General features: G+C 48.4%; 1 protein-coding gene across 1 annotated transcript; it reads right to left on the reverse strand.

Annotated features, from left to right (window-relative positions):
- Nucleotides 1-4,033: 4,033 nt before the first annotated feature.
- Nucleotides 4,034-20,481, reverse strand: MSL2 (MSL complex subunit 2). Its single transcript, XM_032119676.1, has 2 exons — nucleotides 20,213-20,481; nucleotides 4,034-7,938 (listed from the first exon to the last, which is right to left on the reverse strand). The coding sequence occupies exons 1-2, from the start codon at nucleotides 20,352-20,354 to the stop codon at nucleotides 6,341-6,343; spliced, it is 1,740 nt and encodes a 579-aa protein (XP_031975567.1). The 5' UTR covers nucleotides 20,355-20,481; the 3' UTR covers nucleotides 4,034-6,340.
- Nucleotides 20,482-24,338: the final 3,857 nt, after the last annotated feature.

The following is a 24,338-nucleotide window of genomic DNA, read 5'->3' on the forward strand; positions in this document are numbered from 1 at the left end:
GACCCCATTCTAGGCTGAAATGGAACCCTGATGGTCCTCCAGCAGCAGCAGTACTGCCCTGTCTCGTTTGCCAGTTCTGGAAAGCCTCAGTCACCACTTCAGGGTCCTTCTCATCTGCCTTTTGCAGAGGGCCTTTAATTCAACCCATCCCTGAGTTCAGGCTCCCACCTCACGCCACACTTTGCAGAAGTCAGAACCCAGAGTCTGGTAAAACTCACCAGCTGCCTTCCCAAGGTTTGGGTCAATAAATGGAGACAGGAGCTCGTAGCTGCTCTGCTGAGCCCAAACCCAGCCCCTCTCTCCTACAAACAGATATTCAGTACTGCTACCACAATACGGAGTGAATCCAAACCCAATCCATGCTTTCTGCTAGGTCAACACAAGCTAATCCAACAAAACTCCCCCAATTTACAGCAAATGTTTTGCATTCTATGTGAATAGAAGGACAAGCTGCAGAAGCCACTGCTACCATGGTGGCAGTGCAAAACCTGCAGTAATACTCCAGGAGTGGAAACCCATTCTCTGTCCCTAAAGTACTTGAAAATAACTACAATTCAGCAGGCACACGTGCAGTTGTAGAGGAGGTGTTCTACACCCCATTTGTGACTTAGCCCTGTCCCCAGCTGCTCTGGATGGAAGGTTTGTAATTGTGCAGGATTTAAGTGAGGTAAATTTGGGAACTCCTACTTCTTTGCTTTTTTCTGGGATAGTCCAGGGTGCTTGTGCCCAGCCAGCAGAGCTGCTCAGCTGCAGCACAGCAGCCCCCGAGCTCAGCCAGCTCTGAGAGCGAAGCAGCCCTGGAATCCCTGCCCAGATGATTTGTAGGAGTCCCTTGGCTCTGGCTCTGCCTCCTGACTGCATGTCAGTGCCACTTCAGATGTTGCATCCCTGGAAGGACACATCCTGCATTTCTCAGTGCACATCCAGCTCACGCCGAAGGCGTTTTCCTTAGGAGTAGTCAGAAAAGTGAGTAAAATTCAGTTTTGCATTATAAAAAAATTGTGTTTATTTGTTCTTTCTAGTCTGCTTTTGTCTAGCAAAATGAAGCCCTGTGTTCCTACAAACCCCTTGCTTTTTACTTCTGTATCACAAATATTTTGTCTCTGCCATACTAAGAGGGGAGATATGGCTCAGTATTACTGCTGGAATGGTACTAGGTGGATTTTTTCTTTCTTTCTTCTAAAATCTCAGTAGTACTTGCTGCATCCCAATTTTTGGCAATGAAACAAGGGCACTGCTCTAGCCCCCCTCCTGCCTCCGAGGGGCAAGTGCTGCAGAACAGATAAAAAGGGATTCCAAAGCCTTCCTGCTCTCCTGAACCAAGGATTTAAGGAAGTTGACTCAAGACACTCTAACCAAGGTACTGGGCTTAGTTTCTGAAACAAAATAGTCCTGAAAGACCAGTGCTGAGCTCACTGAACTGTCATTGTAACGGTATGGATTTGGAGCCTCTAGATCGGTATCTTAGGTCTGTGCAAACAAAACTGAACCTCAGTGACAAACGCGAGCTGCTGTAAGAAAAACATCAACCGAGCTTCCCCTTGTGTGCTCATCTTCTCACTGTATCACTGGGTGAGGGGGTTAGAAATGGAATATTTAATAATAAAGGTTTTCATACTTTGTAAAAGTAGTTTTGGAGACATTTTGTGTTGGCATGGTTTGATCTTTGTATTTTTACTTTGTATTTTCTTCTTTTTTGGCAAATAAAGGACTTTTGAATTTAAAAGGGAAACCCTGCCTCGGTGGTGGGGTAGAGTGTTACTGCTCACTTCAGCTGCTGTGCCAAACTCTCCTTCCCTGCAGTGGTGAGTTCACACCACCCAGTTACCCGCAAGCAAATGCCTTCCAAAGCCAAAATTCCAGGATTTCTTCTCAAAAATACTGGGATAAAGCAGTCTGACCACTTACCTGCCTCCCATCTGCATCCTCAGCGTGGAGCACTGTCCCTGTGATGACTTACCCAAACACCCAACTCTCTTTTTTTCAGGCCAGGTTAAAATGAGGAAGCAGTATCTCCTGGATCTTTTGTGGAATGAACAAAAGAAAAGAAAACAAAAAAAGGAAAAGCAGGAATGCCTTTTCTAATTTACTCATATGCAAATGCTCAGGCATAGTCAGAGTATTGCTCTTGTATTGCTTCACCAAGGGGTGCCTAAATCTGTCTATAGAACAGAAACCTTTTGGTGAGTTTCTTTAGGGTAGCAAAAGCACTTCAATTTCTAAACTTAAAGAGTTAAGACCAAAGATATGCCTGTGATGTTCTTGGTAGTACTGGAAACAGCATCACCTACCTTTCAGAGGGGATTTCCTCAGCTGTGCCACACACTTGGAATGATCCTTACAAAGGTGCTTGTTTGTATCCTTTCAGTTCTCCAAGTTAGCAATCAAAAGTTCTTTTCCAACTGATTTGTATAGAATTTAAGTAAGAATTATCTGGGGAGGGAGTGCTTCTTGCATGCAGTAAAAAGATGCTTCTGTGCTGGGTCACACCAGAACATCTGCACCATCCCTGTGCCACAGCTGTGGGATTTGTTCCTTGAAACTCCCGGAGTTTCACTGAGGGAGCAGCTCCCTGCCGTGCCAGAAGTACCTGCCTTGGCAAACAGGCTTTTTGGGTTTATTTCCCTGTAACTCTGCAGGTTCTTCTGCCACCACTGAATGCTGGCACTGCCAGGGGCAGCCCTGGGCTGTGCTGAAGGCACCACGGGGAGTCTGCACAGGAGGCAACTGTTCCCTGCCACTTCTGCTCCTGAGAATGTCTTCTGCTCCCATGCAAGGCAGGAACATCTGCAGGGAGAGGCTGCTGTGCCCCCAGTGCCCCTGGCTCTGCACCGTGGTCACACAAGCCGGGGAGCGAAAACAGCTCCTGCGAGGTAACACATCCAGGGGTTCATTTGTTGTTTCCCCGTCCCCCCTCTGGGATTTGCTCCCAACCCCTGATGTATCACAGAATCATTAAGGCTGGAAAAGACCCCCAGGATGACCAAGTCCCAGCCTCTGCCAGAGCTCCACCCTGCCCTCTAAACCCATCACCAAGGGCCACGCTGACTCGAGTGCGTGAACACGGCCTAATGCGCCATACGCGGGAAGAGCCTTTCCAGTCCACATGGAAGAGCAGAGGGCTTCTCCTCCTTCTTCAGATCCATGTTCAGACCTGGATGGTCAGAAGCACTGGATTTTGTACCACTACACATGACCATAAACTGCTGCTTTTTCTTTCTGGCTCTGCTCTACAAATTGCAGGGTTTTAATAAAGTTTGGAAGTTATACCTGCCATCAAGGGGATTGGGAAGAAAGCTGGAGTATCACACACTTCCTCTGTGAGGAGAAATCCTCAAGCAGCTCCCTCTGTGTTAATGCTGAGAACAGTTCCCTGACTCCAGAGCCCTGCAGGAGGAATGCCGGGAATTCTGGGCAGCCCAGCTGCGGCCAGGCCGGAGCTCAAACGATCCTTGAGCTGCACTCCACCAGTGACTCCCCAGCTCCTCGGGATGGGCAGCAGGGACAAGTCCCTGCTGGGCTGTGCTGGACCAGGTTCTCACCCTGCTCTCTGCCCAAGCCAAGGCAGGAAGGCCCCACATCAGGAAGCTGCTGTGGAAGGAATGCTTTCCCAGCTGGAGCTGCTGGAATTCCTGTCAGCACCAAGAGATCCTTTCCATTGCTCAGCTCACGAACAACTAGCCAGGAGGGCAAGGAAACCAAACCAAGCCAACCCTAATTTAAACAATTACCGAATTAGTCATCAACACACTAAGGAGTATTTAGACAGTGAGTTCAACATATGCCACACTGATGCCTTCAGCAGTTGCAAAATAGAATTAGAAAACTAACATTTATTAAATCAATTTGAATTTTAATATACATTTCAAGAATGTGGCAGCATAAAAGGAAATGTTTTTAGAAACAACCTGAATCTACCATTTGCAGTTTTACATTAACCATCAGGGCTCTCCTGTCGACGCTCCGGAACACTCTTGACCTAAGTTCTCCAACTTTTGGTACCACATTGAATGCAGCAATGAGATAGTAAAGATTCCAAATACTCCCACATTTCTGGAGCAAAGGTACTTTGTATTTAATTTAATGAAAGTCCTAAAAATGTACCATCAACAATCTCGGAAAAACTGAACAGCTCTGCAAAAGCATTCCGACACAACCCGTGCTGTGCAGCCACTCCCAGACTCCGGGTCGCTACTTTGCTTACACGCAGTGGACTAATAAACAGATTTACATTAGTAGGTCACGATCAAACCACCAAATTAGAGACTGGTAGGATCCCTCTGGGTCAACACAAAAATCACATACAAGTTTAACTAAATACATTTTAATAGGACATCGTTAAATCTCATGAGGGCTAAAAAACACAGATCTTAGGTACTTGGGTTGGCAAATAAAGACAAGAATACTAAGAAGCATTTTCCACCATTTACTCATTATCAAAAATATTTTTCAACTCTTCTTGCAAAACAAAAACAAAAAAGTACAGACTGGACACATACATCACATTTTTCTTCCTATGGCTTTAACCCCCCACCCTGCCCACCCCACAAAAAAGACGGGGGGAGAAACAAACCAAAACCAACAAAAAGCTCTGACCACATTCACAGAAAATGACACCATGGTACACTACAAAACAAAAGGAGGTGCCATTTGTGTCCAAAGGGTTTTGCTCATTTCTCAGTGAGGAACCATCATTGTACGTGCTTTGTGCCAAATCAAAGCACACCCAGCGCCAGGCCGGAAAGCGCCGCGGGGGCTCTGCCTGAGGAAAAGGGAAGATGGAAGCAGGAAAGGAACTAAAAAAATCCACGCACTATTTACCATGCTGCTGAAACAGGAATGGCCTTTGAAATCAGACAGTCATGTTTGTGTTCGAGTCAGCCCATGTTCGGGTTGTGCTCTAGCATTCCAAGAGGAGAAATTTCTGCTTTCACAAAGCAATCTCAACTTTTTAGGCTCCCAATGAAGCCCTGAAGGCACAACTAAACTCTTGTGCCTGCACACTTATTTAGGGATTGTGCTGAAATCAACCATTTCTGCACAAAGCTGAATTCCTAACAGGAATTCTTTCACTGTAACACTTTTCCAGATAAGCTTGACAACTTTGTGTTATGTTTCCATTTTCGAGCCTTTTGGCCCAGGTTGAAAAGCACTGACCTTCAGAAGCTGCTTTCAACATTTTAGCAAAAAATGAGATAGGTTCAGGGTGGAGTGAGTTATATATAGCTTATTCTGTTTAGCAAACACCCCAAAAATTTGACCTTTGATAGCCCTTGATCCTGTGCCCTGGCTGGGAGGTGCCTGTCAGCGGGGAACTCCCCGCCGTGGGAGGGGTCCCGGGTCTGTTACAAACCTGATCAAACAACCCCTGGTGGTGATAAGCACTGCACAATCTCCCTGCAGGCCAGGCACTGATCAGCCCCACAGCAGGGAAGATCAGCCAAGGGCTCCCTGTAACCCACAAAACCTCTTCTCTTCCCTAGAAGCAACAGCAGTAGAACAGCAGGAACTCGGGAAAGGGAGACGATGGTGCTAACAGAACTTGAGCCTTCGTAGGGTGCCAGAGATACTCTCCCCCAGCCCAGCCCCTCAGTGACTTGTCACACACAGGGGGCTGGCATGGAGGGGCAACTGAGCAGGGCGTGACCTGTGGAAGTGTCGGGAAGACAAACCCCACGGATGATGTCATTACCTGGACGGGGTATCTGAGCTGCAGCTCGACCTTCACCTCCACCCGACCCTCCTGGGCCTTGCCTGCAGCCTGAAATGCCTTTTGACCCACCAGCTCTCTCAATATACTCATTAATCTTTTTTTAACTGTATTCTGTTCAGTAGAGCACACAACCAATTCTCACAGTCACTACCTACCCCTTCCACAGTGTATCCCCCCAGCTCAGTGCTGCCTTTCCCACAGGAATGTCAGGTCATTTCCTGCTCATGGTGACTGTAACCCATCAAATAATTATTTTTCTACACCATCATCTAGCACGGTTGAGATGCACTATCTGGATGCTACACTGAAGCTGAAGCTTTGACTGAGCACAAAGCATGAGCAAGTACAATGAGGTCAATATATTCCTTGTCAAAGATCTTGTGATAAAATCATTTACATCAGCAATTGATCTCAAACTATGAGGTGCTGTAAGAACTAAAAACAGTTTTAGGGTAACTCCTCCATTATCTGCAACTATTTCCCAGACACTAATACACAGAACATAGCAATGAAAAACACTTGATACAAGTGATCTAAACGCAGGAGCTCCAGCAAGTTAAACAGAACCATAGCTGCCTTAAACCTGTAGCAGTTCCCCTACGGATGGCAGGGAAAAGAAAGAAAGGTTCAACAGTCGTATCTCATGTCTATAGCTTCATCCAAACTTTTCTCATCGTGTGTACTGGCAGCTAAAAACGTCGTTACTGGTGACCCTGTCACATTGATTACACTGGTGCTTGTGCTGGCATTGCGCACAGCAATGCTTGTCACATTAATGCCCAAAGTAAGCCGAGTCTGCTCCAAGGCCTTTTCCGGCACTGCAAAGGCCTCCAGCTTCTTCTCCCCGTTAGCCATGTAGGAGTTTTGGCAGCCACGGCATATGCAGTCAAGGCAGGCTTTGCGGTTAGAGTAGCAAGGGCAGCGTTGGCCACGGCATGTAAGAACACTTGGATTTTGGGTGGCACGACCACATTTACACCCTTTCTTTTCTTGTGGCTTTTTATACACAGTTTTTGTCGGGCTTCCTGGCATAACGTTACTGCTGGGAACTTTCTCCTTTGCCTTGTCTTTTGTTTTCAGCACCCCTGGTTTGGCTTTCGGGTGGGATTTCTTAGGGGCATGTTCTAAGTTCTTTTTCATGCTTTTGTTAGACAGGAGTACAGTTTTACTGATTTTGGGAGTGGTTCCTCCATTAGGTACAGTCGCAATAGGCTGCAAAGACATTTTGTTTTCCTGTTTGACTGTCACGGGAGCCGATGCTCCCAGTGTTGGGCCGCAGATGATGCTGGAGATGGGCAGAGGCTGAACCTTCTCACTGTCGCTTTCAGAGCGAGAGCGCTTCCTGTTCAGCTTCACCACCTTGGGCGTGGCTGCCGTGCAGGAGAGCCCATGAGGAGAAGCATCTGTGGACATGAAAATGTTATGGCTGAGGGGAGGGGGGGAGAGCTGCAGGAAGGGGCCGTTGGCCATGTTTGCCTCCAAGCCGGGCTGCAGGTTGGAGTCGCACACCTCGGTGCTGGACACGGTCTCCAGGCTGCGCAGCACCTCCTCGACGCTGAGCAGCAGCGACCCGCCCGGCTTGATGTCCTCGCTGAAGCCGCAGATGTCGATGCCCGCGGGGCACAGGTCGCTGGTGGCCACCGTGTCGCACACGGGCTGCAGGCTGCCGGGGATGTCCTCCGTCTTGATGTAGTCGCCGGTGCTGCACACGTCGATGGCGCTGGCGTGCTCGGGAGAGGGGATGCTCACGCCGAGCTTCTCCACCGCCAGCCCGTTGCAGGGGGGCAGCCCGTTGATGACGGAGCCCCGCAGGTCCAGGCTGGGGGTGCTCTCGGGCAGCGCCGTGAACCCCCCCGGCGCGTCCGTCGCCAGCTCCGAGGTGGAAGGGACGGGGGAATGCGTCAGACACAGAGCCAGGGCCGCATCCGAGGATTTCTCCGTCTCCTCGTGGAGCGGTGCCCCATCCTTGAGCAGAGCCAGCAGGTCTGCAGAGCAATCCACGGCCTGGATGATGTCCCGGGCCAGCGGCGTCTGCGTGATGTACTCGCACAGCTTCTTGTAGCAGTTCACCAGGATGCTCAGCTGCTTGTTCTCCTCGAACTGCTCGTAGTCCTTGCACCAGCTACACGAGGGCTTCATCATCATCTTTTTGCCTTTACATGTTTTGCAGACATAATGCTGACAATTGGAGTTGGTAGGAGCAATAGGGTCTTGTAGCAAATTTCCTACGGGAACAAGAAAGAGGAAGATTACAATGGACTTAAGGCAGGTTTCCGGGCCACTGTGGGATGAATTTTTTGTACTATCAAAACAAATTGCCTCAAAAAGTTCAATAATTCACAAGAAAACATTCCATCCAAACAACTGCCTGTACAAATTCTCACAGCTGCCAACCTGGTTTTAAAACAACATTGGATAAAATTAGAAGAAAACCATCACACCGTGATTTGTTGTGTGCTGCAGCCTTTAGAAACACTCTCAACTACAATCCTACCGATCCCCTTCTCCCCTTCAGCTTTGTCCATGGAAACTTACAGAACACACAAGCTTTCTATGAATTTACCAAAAGTGCAATAATAAACTCCCATGACAACTTACTGTCGAGATTTTAATGGAATTAGTAAAAACAAATGATAACAGAGCAGAGAGAAAACTCCGAAAGGAATGTAAAAATGGTGAAATATCCACCCCTAAAGGGAAGAAGACACAGCAGACTTTGTGTTATCTTTCATTTAGCATTTTTAGTGAAGCCATCAGAAAAAAAGATTTTCTCCAAGACTTTACTGTTTAGAATAAAAAACTAATAAAAATCAGCTACTAAAGGAATCCACACACACCTGACAGCCCAGAAAGTTTCAGACCCCCAGCACTGACAGTCTGGAAGGTTTTGTCTGCAGATTTCTGAAACTGTAAAAACCTGGAAGAATGGCTTTGGTTTTCCTTAAGAACAACTCAAATATTACCTAAGGATAAAATATGAAAGAACAAGAGAAACTAAATTCTGTATAGAAACAATCCAACTAGTTCCTATATCCAGAAAGTGACAGTATTGCTTTGCTATTTCCAGGCAGCTCTAGGCCAGAAAGATATTCCATCTCCTAAATTAAATTGCAGCGTATCTATAGTCATCCCCAGCAACAGGGATCCCAGCAGCACATTCTCAGCTTTGATCAGACCTTTCTCCCAGAAGGAGCCTCTGCTGGATGAGTTACAGCCATCAGGGAATTCCCAGCCAGATTTTCCAAAGTGAAAACAATCTGCTGCAACAAGTGAATAAAATTAAACAACTTGGGAAGAAGCAGCAAAGTGCATATATCCAATCAGACTGGGATAAAACCCCCAAAATACTGAAGATACTCTCTCTCATTGCTTGCTTCTCTGATCCCTTTTCCCTGCATTCCCTGATCCCTCTTTGGGAAGGGGCTGCTCCAAGCCCCTCCACCTGAGCCACCTTTCAGTAGGTGTGGCTTGATGTAAACTGGGTTTTGAGCAACAAATCACAAGAGTCAGTGCTCAGGTTGCCATTACACCATACTTTTTAATAAATGGAGAGAAATACAGTTGTTCAGCAAGCTGGCAGGAGGCACAGAATGAGCCCTGCCTGGACAGTGTGACAAGACCCCACCACAAGAAGACAGAAAACACTCATCACATCAAGCCGGGAAGATTGAAAGCCGACAGGTGGAACATGAAGTCACACAGCCCAACCTGCAGAGGGAATTACTGGGGTTTTTTTCCCCAAGTTCCCTCGAAATGACACGATATAAACAGCAATACAGGCAGAAATGGCCATTGTGGTCCTAAGATGGGACTTGATTTCAGGAGAAAAGTTCCCTGAAGAGAACAAAACCAAACCTTTAAATCCCACCAGCTCCTCGTGGAAGTCCTGTCCTTCAGCAGAGAGTTCACCAACAATGGTCCAGGCCCCTGGATCTTGAGTCCAACAGGACCAGCAGGAGCTGTGCCCTGGCCAGTGCTGACACTTCAGAGCCCTGGGACTACAGTGTTCCCAAGGCCAAAAGCCACCAGCATTAATTAATTCCCAATTAATTAATGGCACAAAGACGCTGGGGGCACTCCTCATCCACAGGTAGCCTCTCTTGGCTCCTTAGGACAATACGACTGAGTTGTGATGCTTTACAGAATTCAGATACTTCAGAGATGGCACCAAATAAACAAGATATCACCTTAACTTTTAATTAGATTTTTAAAAAAGGCATCACCAACTGTGCGTTTTATTTCTCCCAAAATAAATCTGGCTGAAACTCCTAAATAAGTACAAATGCTAAAAGGGGATACAGAAAAATTTAAATTTCCGGAGGCTTTGAGGGAAAAACCAGAGGGACTGACAAGACAAAACACTTCACATGCTCTCACTGACAGGAAGAACAGAGCAAGTTCTACTCCCAGTAAATGCCAGGCAACCTACACTGGAGACATTAGGAATGCCTGAGCTGTGGGAATATTTTTGGTTTCAACTCATATCTCGTTGAATATTCGTTCTTCAAAGTTTCTCTCTTGTATGGATTCTGTGGCACTATCACTCTCCTCAGCCTTAGTATTGGCAAGTTAAAAAAAAAAAAAAAACAGTCAACCATGAGATGCTAATTCCCATAAAATTGAGATTGTAATACCCAGGGAGGGGCCCTAAGTCAGCAGCACCGTCCCACAAACAGCCCCTGAGCTGCTTTGGAACCTGGAGGTTTTGGAAGGCCAAGATCTCACTTTTGCCTGGTGGCCATCAGTGCTGCCTCCTCTAGGAGTTTAAAAATGTATATAGATCTCCAAGATATAAACACGGTGGGCCCTGAAGTTAATATTTTTCCATGCTTGTAATTTAGTATTTCTCTAAGCTAAATGTAATTTTTCATTTTATTGTGCAGCCCTTCACCTGCATTAGACCCTTCCACAACTACTCACTGCACACCTTCAGTTTTACAGCCCTGCATAGCCTGCTGTTACTGAACCCTGCCCTGTCTTTTCTCACCCTTACAAAATTATTTGTAATAATACAAATTATTTGGTTATCAATACACCAAAAGCAAAATCACATTCTTACAAAGACTCCAATACAAGACTTTCCCTCCACATCAGCTCTTAACTATCCTGATTTCAGAAAGATTGACTAAATATGTACATTAATATCAGCACTTACAATTAATGAGGAGCATATACAGAGGGAAAACTTTTAATATATTATTTACCAAATAGCCCAGCTGATCAGCAAAGGCTGTCCCGGGAGCGAGGTCACTTAAATCACAAGGAATACTTCCTACCGTGGTCCTTAATGACCATTATTTCACAGCTGCAGGGGCAGGGGAAGCATCTGCAAATTGTGTCTCTGAGACCAAAGGGAGGAGAAGAATTGGGAATCAAAGCAATTGTTAGGTGTCTGTACCCAGCAAATGTGCTCCTAATGGATGAAATTCACTGGGTAGAAAGGCCTGAACAGGTACACCTCTGGCCTTCCCACCTATCCTCAGCAAAGGCAGGCAAGGGCTAAAAACAAATATCTAATTTAGGGTCCTTGGAAATTCTACTGGAACATTAATCACTGAAAATTATCTTGGCCTTTCCAACAGCCCAAAGTCTTAAGAATTATGTCATTATTAGATCTTAATTTCATGAAGTAAACCAGAAAAAAATAGGTCACACTTTTTTACAAATACAAATGTATCCCTGGGGTTCATCGGCACCGTCTGTCAGGCAGAAGTCTCTGATCTCGGCTGCACTGGGCTCGCCAGAAGCGCCCTGCTGCCCAGATGCTCGGCTGCTGCCCGGGTGCTCGGCCGCTGCCCGGGTGCTCGGCTGCTGCCCGGGTGCTCGGCCGCTGCCCGGGTGCTCGGCCGCTGCCCGGGTGCTCGGCCGCTGCCCGGGTGCTCGGCCGCTGCCCGGGTGCTCGGCCGATGCCCGGGTGCTCGGCTGCTGCCCGGGTGCTCGGCTGCTGCCCGGGTGCTCGGCTGCTGCCCGGGTGCTCGGCCGATGCCCGGGTGCTCGGCCGCTGCCCGGGTGCTCGGCCGATGCCCGGGTGCTCGGCCGCTGCCCGGGTGCTCGGCTGCTGCCCGGGTGCTCGGCCGCTGCCCGGGTGCTCAGCCAGCACCGGGCGCTCGCCAGCCCAGCCACGGGACACAGGAGGAGAGGGCAGCAAGGGAGCTCACCCACCAGTCTGTGCCCACCAAAGAGCACAGTGAGCACGAGCTCATTCTGCAACCACGATGACAGACACAGAAATGCTGAGCCTCTACCAAGCTCTGAGGAACAGCAAGCTCTACCCATCTGAGGCACACACAGACTTCTACATGCCAAGAACCCCAAAGTCGTATCCACAGCTGGAGCTTTCACAGCTGTGCTGCTACACTGTCAGCCTTTTCATGTCAGGATTGAACATCGTCTGATTGTTCCTACTAAAATAACTAGCAACAGCCAGAAAGCTTCAACAGCTTGCCACATCCAAGCTTCAGAGCTCAGGAGCTCCTGAAGGACAGGAGCTGTTTCTCACCGACTGTGACACCACTGCACAGGGGTTTGTGCTCAGCCACCCCTCTACCTCCAGCTCCAGAGCTTCAGCTGCAGCAGCCCGGGAAGGAAAAGCCCTGCCCTCCCCACCACCTTCCCTGAACTTGCTCCCTGCCACCCCACACAGCATCTCCTCACCCTAGAAATCATCAGCTAGAGACCACGAAAGAATGAGCAGCTCAACGAGGCTTTAAAGCAAAACACAACAGAAAATACCCTCACAAAAGCAGTGCTTCCCGAGTTGGATAAACCCCCTAAAAGCACTATTTGCAAAACTATCTGACGACAGACAGGCAGGCATATGATGAGCAGCAAAAAGGTCTGTCAGCCATCTGCAGAGGAATACAACAAATGTGTGGGATCTGTTTTACATGGGTGGGAGATCTGGGTACTTCCTAGAAAACAAGAAAACTGAACACACTCAGACTCACAGAGGTTAGTGCAAGGGCCAGCTGCCAAGGACACGACAGCAGGGAAAGGTCTCACAGATCCCAAGCCCTAACATCCCTTCCCGCTTCCCAACACCCACCTACACTCGGGGTGGGCTGGACCAGGGTGGATTTGACTGCACCCAAGTCAGGAGCCAGATTCCCCAGACCGACGTCTGTCCTACCCCTGCCCTGGCAGCAGCACCCAGGTAGAAAAATACTGGGCAGCTCCTCCCATTGAAACCGCCGGGTCCCCCGCGGCCCAGGTATCCCACCCACCGCACAGCATTCCCAGAGCCCGTTCCCAGAACGCATCCGCCCAGGCAGCAGCCGCGCTCCCACCTGAGAGCGCTATTTGCCTTTGCACTATCCAAGGGAAAGCTCTGAACCCCGCCGTGGGGCTGAGGGCAGTCTGCAACAACACTACAGATGTGTGATCCTTTCTTTCATGGGCTTTGAGACAAGGTTCTGTACACAGAAATTGTTCAGCTCAGCCAAAAAATAGAAATAAAAAAAATGTTCCCTGAGACTTCCAGCACAGAACTCTGAGAAACAATGAGAGTTTCGCTGTGAGCTATGTGAAATTATTTCTTCCTGCAAACCCATCCTGGCCTCAGATCACCGCAACCACACCGCCCCAACCACACTCATAAATTCCCCATCGGGTGAAATGGAATCATGGGGGACACAAAAGAAGCCCTAAAAAAAACCCCAAATCAACTAAAAATACGTATTCCAAAATTTTATCAGAGAAAACATTCTGCTGGCTACTGAGTATTTCTGAGCATCCTCCATCAACACACAACTATGAAAAATTAGCTAAAGACATTATTACCCTCATATAGGGGCAGTCGTGACTAATGTATTAATGATTGTATAACTCTTTGAAAAAATAAAAACTGCACTGTTTTTGCCTGAACACCATGGGAATCCAATTTAACCATGATCAGAAGACAGTTAGACTATTTTTCTTCACATTTCGAGAGATACAGTCAACCTCTTTAGCCTAAGTTCAAGGGAAAAAAATTATAACAAATTGCATTTTAAGTGCAGAAGGGACTGCCTTGTTCTCAAGAGTCCACCCCCCACATAAGAAACAACAGAACATTTTTACTAAGTCCTATGTCAAAGTTATATAGTTCTGTTTGAAAGTCTGTGTTTACAAAATCCCTGACAGGAATAATTCTAAATGTACTTTTAACAAACTAGGTGGTAAAGTTCAAAAGATGGATAAATTAATCTTTTTCACCATGCAATGTAAAATTTTCACATAATTTTCCAAAATTTTCCAACAAGATTGCCGTATTTTGAGAAGTTTCAAATAGCAAAGTTAACATTTCTCCTATGGGTATAAAATAATAACATATTTCTAAGGTGCAGAAACACTCACAAGAGTTAGAACTTGCTTTGGAAGTTACAGATCAAGTTCGTCACATTCCCTGAGCAAACAAAAAAGTAATGAAAACCATTTTTCCGCACCAAACAAAAATGCTCAGAATCCTGAAGTGAAGTGTGCTCCCCAAGGCCCCCGTGTGAGAGGGAGCCAGCCGTGGGCTGGGACTGCGAGGCTCAGGAGACACGGAGTAACAAATTATATCGCTGCGGGACTCGGTGGAATTCCCCCAGGAGAGCCGGGAACTCTCCGCTCCCTGCAAAGCGCCGTGCTCAGGAAAGGCTGTGCTGCCATCCCTTTTCAAGTCACTGCCCAACCCCAGGGAATGTTTTCTGGCCTCCCGAAAGACTCCAACACAATATCCAGGAACGCTCAGTCCGTACTTAGACGACCTGACACGTAAATCGTGATGCTGCAAAGAAAACAAAGGCAGAGGAACGTGTGGAGTGCTCCGTGCCCACGGACCAGGACAGCTCAGCCGTCCCAATAAAGATGCCTCCTGGCAACACATTAACTCCTCTTTAAACACTCGGGAACACAATCGGTTTAATCAATATCCTCAGGCACCGCCAAACCCATCCATCACCTCCCAGCTCCTCAAGCAGGAATGCTCCTCTCCAATCCCAGCACAAGACAGCCACTGCAACCCCTTTGGAAGCCACTGTCAACCAGCTGCCACCGAAGGGACCACAGCTCCTTCTCTTCCTACTCAATTTTCTTCTAAGGCAGAGGAGTATTTTTAGTTTAGAAACCAATTTAAATTCTACTAGCAGAACTTTATGTTATCAAAACTTCTGCAGTACAATGCAGACAACCTTGACAAAGCAGTTCTCCCAGGAGTCACACACAGGGCTTGAAAACAGGAAACAGTGAAGTTGAGTAGGGAGATTTTAAGAGGAACTCACCCAACATGTTCTTGAGTAAAAACTGCTGTACACAGAGACGCGAGACTGGACATTTTATACACAAATGCTCCCCAAACCAAGCACAAACAGTACCTGCAGCAGAAGGTATTTGCTAGGTACTTAGTCCCCGTGTCCATGTTCCCTGATGGTTGTTGCAGAGATGCTGATTACTTTTCACATTTCTCACAAATTCAGAAGTGTTTTGGCAACCATTCATTACATTTTTAAAGGGAAAATCACGTACTTTTAAAAACTACCAGTAGTTTTATTTACACTATTTCTCATCATTGAAAACAGAGGAAAGAAGAAAATGTCAATGGAGAAAACACCTAAAAAAAAACCCCACAGCACCAGACCAATTTTCAAACATAAAAGGCAACTCTGACCTGGCAGCACAGATCATGAATCAGCCTTCACTCTCCTCAGCCTAGGGAGAATGGACAAGGAAGAAGTTCTAAGCTAAACTTTTCCATTACAAAACTTAAATACACTTTTTTGCTCTAAAACTCTGTTATCCAAGCTCAACTCAGCCATGGCTCATATCCCAAATGGAAACTCCAGTATCATCCGTATAATTAAGTTTTATTATAATGGGAATTTGTTTCTTCTCCCTTGTTCCATGTCTGTGACAGGAAACTGAATTTTCCAGGAAGTTTCCATCTGTTTAGGTGTCACTCAAGTATCTCCCCTTCTCGGAGGGAAGTTCAGTCCAACTGTCCAGGCCCAGCTCACAGCATTTCCCCGTGACAGAGTGCAGCCCACAGCCCTGAGCTCTGCCTGGGACCTGGAACCACACCCCAAGAGCAGCCGGCCAGGGAAGGGCACTGGGGGACACAGGAACTGCAGAAGCAAAGGAGAATTAGCTCAGAGAGAGGAGAGGAAGAGGAGGAGAAGGCTTCACATGGACAGAATGGCACAGAAGTGGAAAATTTTACACAACTGTACACAACCAACTATGGAGGCATTTCAGATCTAGTGCTAAGTATAACTGATTATAATATGTAATTATATTATACACTCCATTCAACTTTGGCAGTATAAAACTCTCAAAACAGGCTCTTGCTTTTACACAAGAGCAGGAGGGAAATAACATCCTTACACTCATCTTTACATAGAAAAACAAAAAGTCTACAGTTTTTATTTTTTTGGCAATCCATGCCATTGCCCATGCTTGGGTGTTGCTTCCACAATGCTACTGTACCACTGAGCCTTCAACCTCCTGGCTAAAATTATCAAGAGCTGCCTCAGAACACCGGATGGGGCTCTGTGAGGTACCGGTCAGTGCTACCATGGGTTTCTTTGTTCCTCCCACCCCTAATCTCCCTAAAGCCACATGTTGTCTCACATCCCCTTACTGGGATTACAGGATGTTTAAGACAAGAACTGTATTCTCATCCTGTATTTCCCAGCACCAGCTGGGTTCCTGGCCAAGCATAAAACGCTGTCCTGCAGCCCTGCCAGCTCCAAGCACTCTCCATCAGCAGTAACAACCTTTCACATACCTTAGAAATATCTTTCAGCGATTGCAGGAGGAAGTTTCCTATGGATAAACTAAGCTGATCAGCTAAGCTGATCTGACCGGCAATCGTGTCTCTTACAAGCATTTCAAGTGAATTTCAGAGAAGGCTGTTAATGCTGAAGAGACCCATGATTTGCAGTTACCTGCATGGTATCTGAACCAGAGAAAGGCATGCTAAGATGTTTATCCCAACAGACAGCACCTTTAAAACACAGACGTTTGTTGCATAAATTCTACTATGCTATTTTTAAACTCAATGTGGTATTAATATGCAATTTAATAATAATCACTTTATTCCAGAGGCTGAAACTTGTATTTCACATCCTCAAAACACACAAGGCACAGCCCTTCTGCCTAATGCACACTCGGGAGCAGTTATTTTCAAGTTTTAAAAGCTCTAGAAAATATTGTCTTATACATGCCTGTAAAAGGATGATGTACTACCTACAGCACTGTCCAGGAAACTGTCACATGATCACACTTAAATCCTAGAAATACACACACGGCTGCTCCAGCTGCAGAACTGAACCCTTATCACCCATCATGAGGCAAGAGGGAGACCTTGAATCCACCCAGAGCTGATTCAGCTGACTTATACTGACATACTGTATTTACATTTTGGCTTTCTACTGCTGCAACTCCATGTGTGCCAATCTGAATCTGAAATCAGAGCTTTAATTAGAACTTCATAATTATGTGGGTCCAAAAACTTCTGCCACCCCCTGCTATGTGAGCTGGTGTAAAAGACTATGGGATCACAAGGAAATGAGCTGGCTTATGCCTTGTGCAATGGGAGCCCAGGAATGTTAGCTGATTTATGTAGCTGGCACCCATTTCTCCTAAAAACAATTCCCTAAAATTAAAGTGACAATCTTGACCATGGAATTAATACCTACAGCACAACAAAACATTACAGAATGCACTCAAGAGACATTACACACTGAGAAAAAGCTGATGACATAAAGAACACTAATTTGTGGAGTAACTTCCCAAGGGAATTCCTAGCAGTCCAACACTTGAGACTTTAACCACTACTGATACTTCCTGCAGCATTTCTCCAACAAAGCAGAGTTTTTAAACCTTTGCGCTCAGCACCTCACAAAGATCTGTGCAAGGAAAGTACCAAACACTCCCGGTTCCATGGACACGGACCCAGAGCCAGGTATTTGGATCTCACAGTCTAAACAAACAGGGCAGAAAGAAGTGAGCCTATGAAAAGCTTTCAAGTATTAAAACAAAAAGCCCAACCCAAACCCACAGTGCACAGTTAGCTCAGCTGGCAAGAGTGGGGTGCTGAGAACACCAAGGTTCTGGCTTCAATCCCTCCACGGGCCATTCACTGACTCCACGGGCCTTGTGGGTCCCTTCCAACTCAGAATATTCTGGAATTCTGGCAGAGTTTTGGGTGGTCATAGTGCTCACTGTCATGATCTCTCAATGTAACCTTTACCTAAGTATTTAAACTTTATCTTTTAAAACACCCAAGCTAAAAAGGCTTTGATGGTTGAACAGGGCTTAATGACCTTAAATATGCAGAAGGTGTAAAAGGTGTAACAGCTCTTAGCACTAAGAGAAAAGGAACACAAAAAGTAAATGATAAAAAGATGGACTGGCCTTTACCAGCCTGAACTGCAGATCTGTGACACTGGGAACAGCAGCTCTGTGTGGGGCAGGCCCACTCCCCCATGAGCACCTCAAGCTCAAGACAGATACCTCAGTAATTCTATTTTACTCCACGGCTTCACAGAGAGTGTGGAATTTACTGAGGCCTCTGGATACTGACACACCACAAACAGGAGTCCAGGAGGCAGAGATAAGACTGGTTAATCAGCTGTAAGCAAAATATTTGAAATAAACAGCAGCTACAGTTATCTGAAAGCCAGCCACAGTAGAAAAAAAATATATACCAAAGGAATAACCCTAATATTCAAAGAAAATAAAGGGTCAAGAGAGAAAGCAGAACCATTAAGAGGTAGTTTGTGAACAGGAATATCCATAGAGGCACAAGCAAATAGAAGAAAACAAAACTAAAAACGTGGTTTGCTCTACCAAAGTGAGAGTGACAGAAAAGCCGAGCAAGAAAAGCTGAAGAAGGGGGAAAAAAGCTCAGGAATTTGGGCAGGGACAAATTAAAGACAGACAATTTCAACAGCACAAAGCGTAAAACTAAGATTGCAAAAGGCCAAGAAGGGAAAAAGGCAAGGCAAGGAGAACAAAGAACACATTTCAGAAGACCAGGCTTAAAGTGGAGAGGCCAGAGAGCACAGCAATGCAAATATGTTATTTAAAAAAAATCAGAACAATATTTGCATGTTTTTTGGCAAAAGCAGTCTGGTGACTGACCAAAAGCAGGAAGAATTTATGGGAAGAAAGCACAGCTGGGGTTGGAATTAACCGGGCCTAGGGTGATAAATAAAAAGCAGAGGTGCATCACTACTGGCATCGGGGCTCCATGAGGAAAAATCCTTAAGACAAATTACTTCAGGAAATGACGATGCAGAGATCCTGGGAACGGGCTCCCTCCTTCCCAGTGCAAACAGATCTCTATTTTCAAAGACTTTAAGTGGGAGGAGCCAATAGCGAGAGGATAGGAAGCATCTAACGCTACTCTAGCCGCCTCGACGGTTAAATCCTGATCCTGTAAATAAATAAAATATTTAACTTTCTAAACCCCAGTGATTCAATTTAAATTTAGGGTAACACACGCACGGGTATCGACAAACACAGTGGGGATAATCCCACTCTGTCAGGAAAATACAAACACAAACAGGGCAGGACTTAAAACTACCAGAGAGAAAAAATGAGAATTAAAAAAATTTACCACCCAAGCGGTCTAACAGCTCAGAGCCCCCTCCCGACACTGATCAAGGCTTCAAGGGGAAGTTCAAGGAAACCTAACAGTTTATTCCAGAGCTTCCTCCCAGGAACGGACCCATGCCCCCACTCCATAAACACAACAGAATGCAATTCCTTCCCAGTATTCCCCAGACTGTAACACCGAAACTCCGGATACTGCCTTTGCCCACAGCACACAGAACGCTCTTTTTTGGGAGCGGGGAAAGCCCAGCAGACTTTCAGCCTGTTTGCTTTTTACGGTTATTATTGTTACAGAACAATTATCTACTAGGCACAAGAAACCCCAATTCTTGTTTCTGTCAGCTCAAAATTCCTGGCTTTCTATCGGAATTACTTACTGTTTACATTTCAAGAAGGGGGGAAAAAAAATTACGAAGTTCCTCTTCCCCTGCCTCTATGGTCTGCATATTGGTTTGGGTATCTTTTACCACACTCGCTCTTAGTCATCGCTTTTTTAAAGCGATTAACTCCACGACACCAGGGTATTTCAATGACCACTAAAAACTGCCGTACCCTTATCGAAGCAGTGACCACAATAAAGCGCTGCATTTTGAGGCAAACACTCTCTCCGTGCCACCGCCGCCTTCGCAGCGTGCGCGGCTGTTGAGACACAGCCCCCGCCGCCTCCCTGCCCTTGTGACCGGCCCTGCCCGCGGCTGCCCCGCGCCGGGGGCGGGTTTAGCCCGGGCTGTTCCCACTCCGCCGCTCCGAGCGCCGAGCCGCCCCCCCGGCGGCCGCGGCTCCGGGCCCGGCAAACTTTCCTGGGAGCTGCCCCGGACCGGGCCGGCCGAGGCGAGGCCGAGCCAGCCCCGGTGCCGGGCCCAGGGCCGTGCGGGAGCCCCGGGGAGGCTCATTGTGCAGGAACAAAAGAAAGATCCTCACCGCACACGCAGCAGGAGAGGGACTGCCTGAAGTAGGGCAGGAGCTTGTTAATCTCGGAAAAGGACTGGGGGTCCGCCGGGTCGTAGTTGAGCACCAGGCGGCTCGCGGACACGTAGAGAGCAGTGGCATTCACCGGGTTCATCGCCGCCGCTCGCTCGCCGCCGGCTGCGCGGTGCGAAGAAGGTCTGCGCGGGCCGCGGGGGCAGGTGGCCCCGGGGCGGGGGCCGGCCGGGTGTCACCTTGGTCCGGGGCCACCTGGAGCCGCGCGGCAGCGGCGGCGGCAGCGCGGAGGCCGCGGCGGCCCTGCCAGAGGGGGCCGCGCCGGCTCCTCCTCCGCCTCCCGCGGGGGGAGGCCTCGCTCCGAGCGGCGGCTCGGCCCGGGCGGTGGCGGCGGCGCTACTGCAGGTCCCTGCGGGCCATGCCCGCCCCGCCGCGGGGCCCCCTGCTGCTGTCGGCGCACTCCCTCAGCGGCGGCCCGGCATGGCGGCGGCCGCAGGCAGGATCCGCGAACGGGCGCGGGGCGGCGGCGAGGGCCGCGCTGCCCGATGCGGCGGGAGGGCGGCGGAGGCACCCGGGGCTCACCGCGGCCGCATCACCGCGGCGGCGGCGCCGCCTCCTGCGCGGGGCCGGTGGGCGCGCGGGCAGGGCCGGGCGGGCCGCGCGCTCCGCGGTGGCGCCGTTAGATCCGGCCGTCACTGCGGGGCCATCGCCGCCGCCCGCGCCGCGCATGCGCGCCCGCAGCGGGGCGGGGGGCCGCCGGCGCCCTCTAGCGGCGCCCGACCTGGCAGCGGCGGCCGCGCGCAGGTGGGCGGGAGGGGCGCGCGCCGCCTCAGGGGCCCCCGCGGGCTCCCGGCGGGCAGCGCCTCGCGCTCCGCCCCGGCCGCCGCCTCAGCGCCGCCCCGCGCAGCATCGCCTCGGCGCCGCCCCGCGCACCCCCGCCCCGCCGGGCCTCGGCTTTGCCCCCTCACGGCGGCCGGTGGCGACGCCGCGTCCCGCCCCTGTCATGGCGAGCGCCTCCGCTCGGACTGAGGAATCGGCCCCGCCTCTGCCCTCGGGCCGTGCTGGGACCTGCGGCCAGGCCTGTCAATACCTCGGGCTGCTGGCTGATACACCGGCCCCCTCCGCGGTCACGGAGCGAGTCCGGGGAGCTGCGGGGCCGGGCCGCTCTTGAGAGAAGTGGCGCGGGAGCTGCGGAGCGCACAAACCCCTCAGGACACCGCCAGCCTCCCACATACGGATCTGCGGACAGACGCGTGTCACAGGTGTTCCTGCTGGGGACCCCACGTATAGCACAGTAGTGGATGCGCAGGCTGAGGGCAGGTATGACCAAGATATAGGCACAGGCGGGACTTCCATGGAGGGAACTTGTTTTATTTCCTATGTAAGCACCAAGGCCATTCCACAGACTTCCAGATCCTGTGTTGCAACACTGCCAGCACCATCGGGCAGCCCTCTCCCTGCTTCTGTGTTTGGCCTTTTGGGAAACTGCTTAACAGAGCTTCTTTTTCCCACTTGGCCCTCTGTGTTCACTTAGAGTTGCCCATGTGAAACTTACCAAGGAGTTCCACCTGTACCTTTTAGTTCCTTCTTCACTTCATCAATCCCCCCAGCTTTCCAGCCCAACACAAAATGAGTGTACACACAAAACACAGGAAGAATTGGGTCTTGACTCCAAATACTCATTTAGCACTTGTGTTGTTCATCAAGCAGCTCATTCCCCACCAGGCACTGTTCCCACACGCTGCAGGTAGAGCCCGTGTGGGTGCATCTCCATGTTACCACGCAGACCTACAATGCCCTTCTGCCTCCCAGCAAACACTCAGTAGCCATCTCTGGACTGTAGCTCCTTGCACACATTAAATCCTCAACCTGACTTCACTCCAAGGCACAGCATCTTCATTCTCACCCTCAGCCTGCTGTTACATTGCTTGTAAAATGCCCAATTCCTTCTTCAGCTTACTGCCAGGAACACCTTCCAACAGACTGAAATAACATCCAAGCAAATTCCCACCAAGTCCACTCATACGCACCTTCCTGTATCACGTCCTCTGCCAAACTCTGAACACACGGTGTCCTGAACACTCTCAACCCCTCCCAGCTCCCTCTCATGCTGCTCTGGCTCTTAGGCAAGGAACTTACTTGACACCCAACACCCACAGTTCTACCAGTCTTGTCTAATTTTGGGGATACACTCCTCTGAGTACACTCCTTGCCCTTGGACCTGCTCCTTGCTGTAAATGGCTGCTGGTCAGGGGCTCACCCTTCTTGCTGCTGCTGGCCCTGCTCTGCTCTCCTCACCCAGGTACCGTGGGACTCTTTCTTGTAGTTGATACCACTGCCTGGCCTGCCTTGCTCTTATCTCCCTGGCTCACCTTTCCCCCTGCAGCAGCCACCTTTGCTACTCCCACATGCCAAGAGCCTTGTGGGACCACTGTTCTCCCTGTCTGTCTCCCTCCCCAGCCAATGGTAGGTGCTTAACTTTGAACAAGCACTGAAACGCTCAATAAACCATTGAGTACATCCCCTTGTAGTTTCACTGGAAAATAAGGGTGGATTAGGAATGTTATTTCGTTTTCCAGTTCCTGTCAATGCTCTGCCAGTGGCTGTGTTTGGGAAAAACTAGACTCCTTGTTCAGATTAGGTTAGAATACTGCCTGTTAACTCTGCCAAACACAGATACATGTGTTAACGGCCCAGGTCGTTGGGTGATAGTTCTTGATTCTTCCCTACAGCACTTGAACAGAATAAACATTTAGATCTCAGTGAATAGTTCTTTGTAAGTGTATAAAAAACCCCATAAATTGTTCAAGTAACTTAACTGTGTTAAGTTCCTTCTGCTGTGGAAAAGGTGCATCCTAAAGTGTCTGATTCCTACAGCACTGCACCTTTAAGGGAAAGTTATCAACTGAGTAGAAAAAAAAAATACAGGTCAGCACATACACTGCCTCTGAAAGCTTGGATGTGAATAAAATGGTGGGGTTTTGTTATGGGGTTTGTTTTTTCCGTCAGCTGCTACCAATGGCAAGCTTGTTTCTAATTGCTTGCTTGTTTGACTTGATGTAGGTTTCTTTCTGTGTCACTGCATTTTGAGTATCATGAAGAGAGGCAGGGTAAGACCAGAAGGATTGTAACAGTTCCAACAACACAGTGTTTTCTGGGCTGATGTTATTAATGAATTAACAGAACAAATCAAACACCAACAAAAAGATAAGCACAGTAACTGCAGAAGAAAGGAACAAGAAGCATCACCCCACAGCTTCTAAGAAAGACACAGACTGACTTTTGCCAGAAAGCAGTCAGAGGAGCTCGGCATGGCTATCATGACTCTGCAAAGCCTGTGGCCCTTTGTTAAGTGATCCATGGCTACCTGCTCACCCTTGTTACCATCCCAACGAGACACAGCTGCAGAAACCACTCCTGCAGTACAAGCTGCATCAATTCACTTGTTTGTGCCTTTTTAATTTTTAATTCGCCTTGCCTTTGTCTCATAGGATTGTCCTTTTAGTTTTGTAACTCCCAGATATTCCAGGGGGTGTCCAACCATGACATGCCTTTGGAATCCTGGTAAAGCAGAGCATACCGGTACCCCCAGTCCATTGGGTTTGCCTCCCTTTTATATTAATGAACAAACCATAGACTTCACCACTATAACCATTTTTCTCCTCTGTGTTCAAAAGTATTCTTTTACATTATTCCAGAGTGGCCGTACTTTTTAGAAACATATTCCAGTTGCTTACTAGTCTCCTATCAACATGCCTCTCTGAGAATTGCAGGTTCTGATTTGAGAGGTTCACACCCACAACACCAGGGACACCCCGTTTTTATGGATTATAGGAGTGGTTGCAGTGGCCCTTTCATTCAAGTTCACCTCCATATATGATGAAGCCAATATCTGCTTTTTTATTTGGGTCTGTTTTTTGCAAGCAGCTTTTTTTTTTGGAGGAAACAACAACAAAAAAAAAAGGCATCTGCATTATCAGTCTTGAGACCTGGAATAGTGCAGTAGAATTTGTGTCTTTACTGGTAGGAGGAATCCTCGTTCTAAGCCAGAACATTTCTTATCTGTTGTTGAACACTGGAATATTCAGTGCTGTACAGTTTTACAGCAGTGCCTGTTAGACCCACC

This window comes from Corvus moneduloides, chromosome 10 (assembly GCF_009650955.1).
Source record: "Corvus moneduloides isolate bCorMon1 chromosome 10, bCorMon1.pri, whole genome shotgun sequence".
Taxonomy (NCBI): domain Eukaryota; kingdom Metazoa; phylum Chordata; class Aves; order Passeriformes; family Corvidae; genus Corvus; species Corvus moneduloides.

Bases quoted from the DNA above. Each gene is read 5' to 3' on its own strand.
- MSL2 (XM_032119676.1), bottom strand. From the start codon at position 20,354: ATGAACCCGGTGAATGCCACTGCTCTCTACGTGTCCGCGAGCCGCCTG. The intron at 7,939-20,212 runs GTGAGGATCTTT...TTGTTCCCGTAG, and splicing joins CCTCTCCTGCTGCGTGTGCG to GAAATTTGCTACAAGACCCT.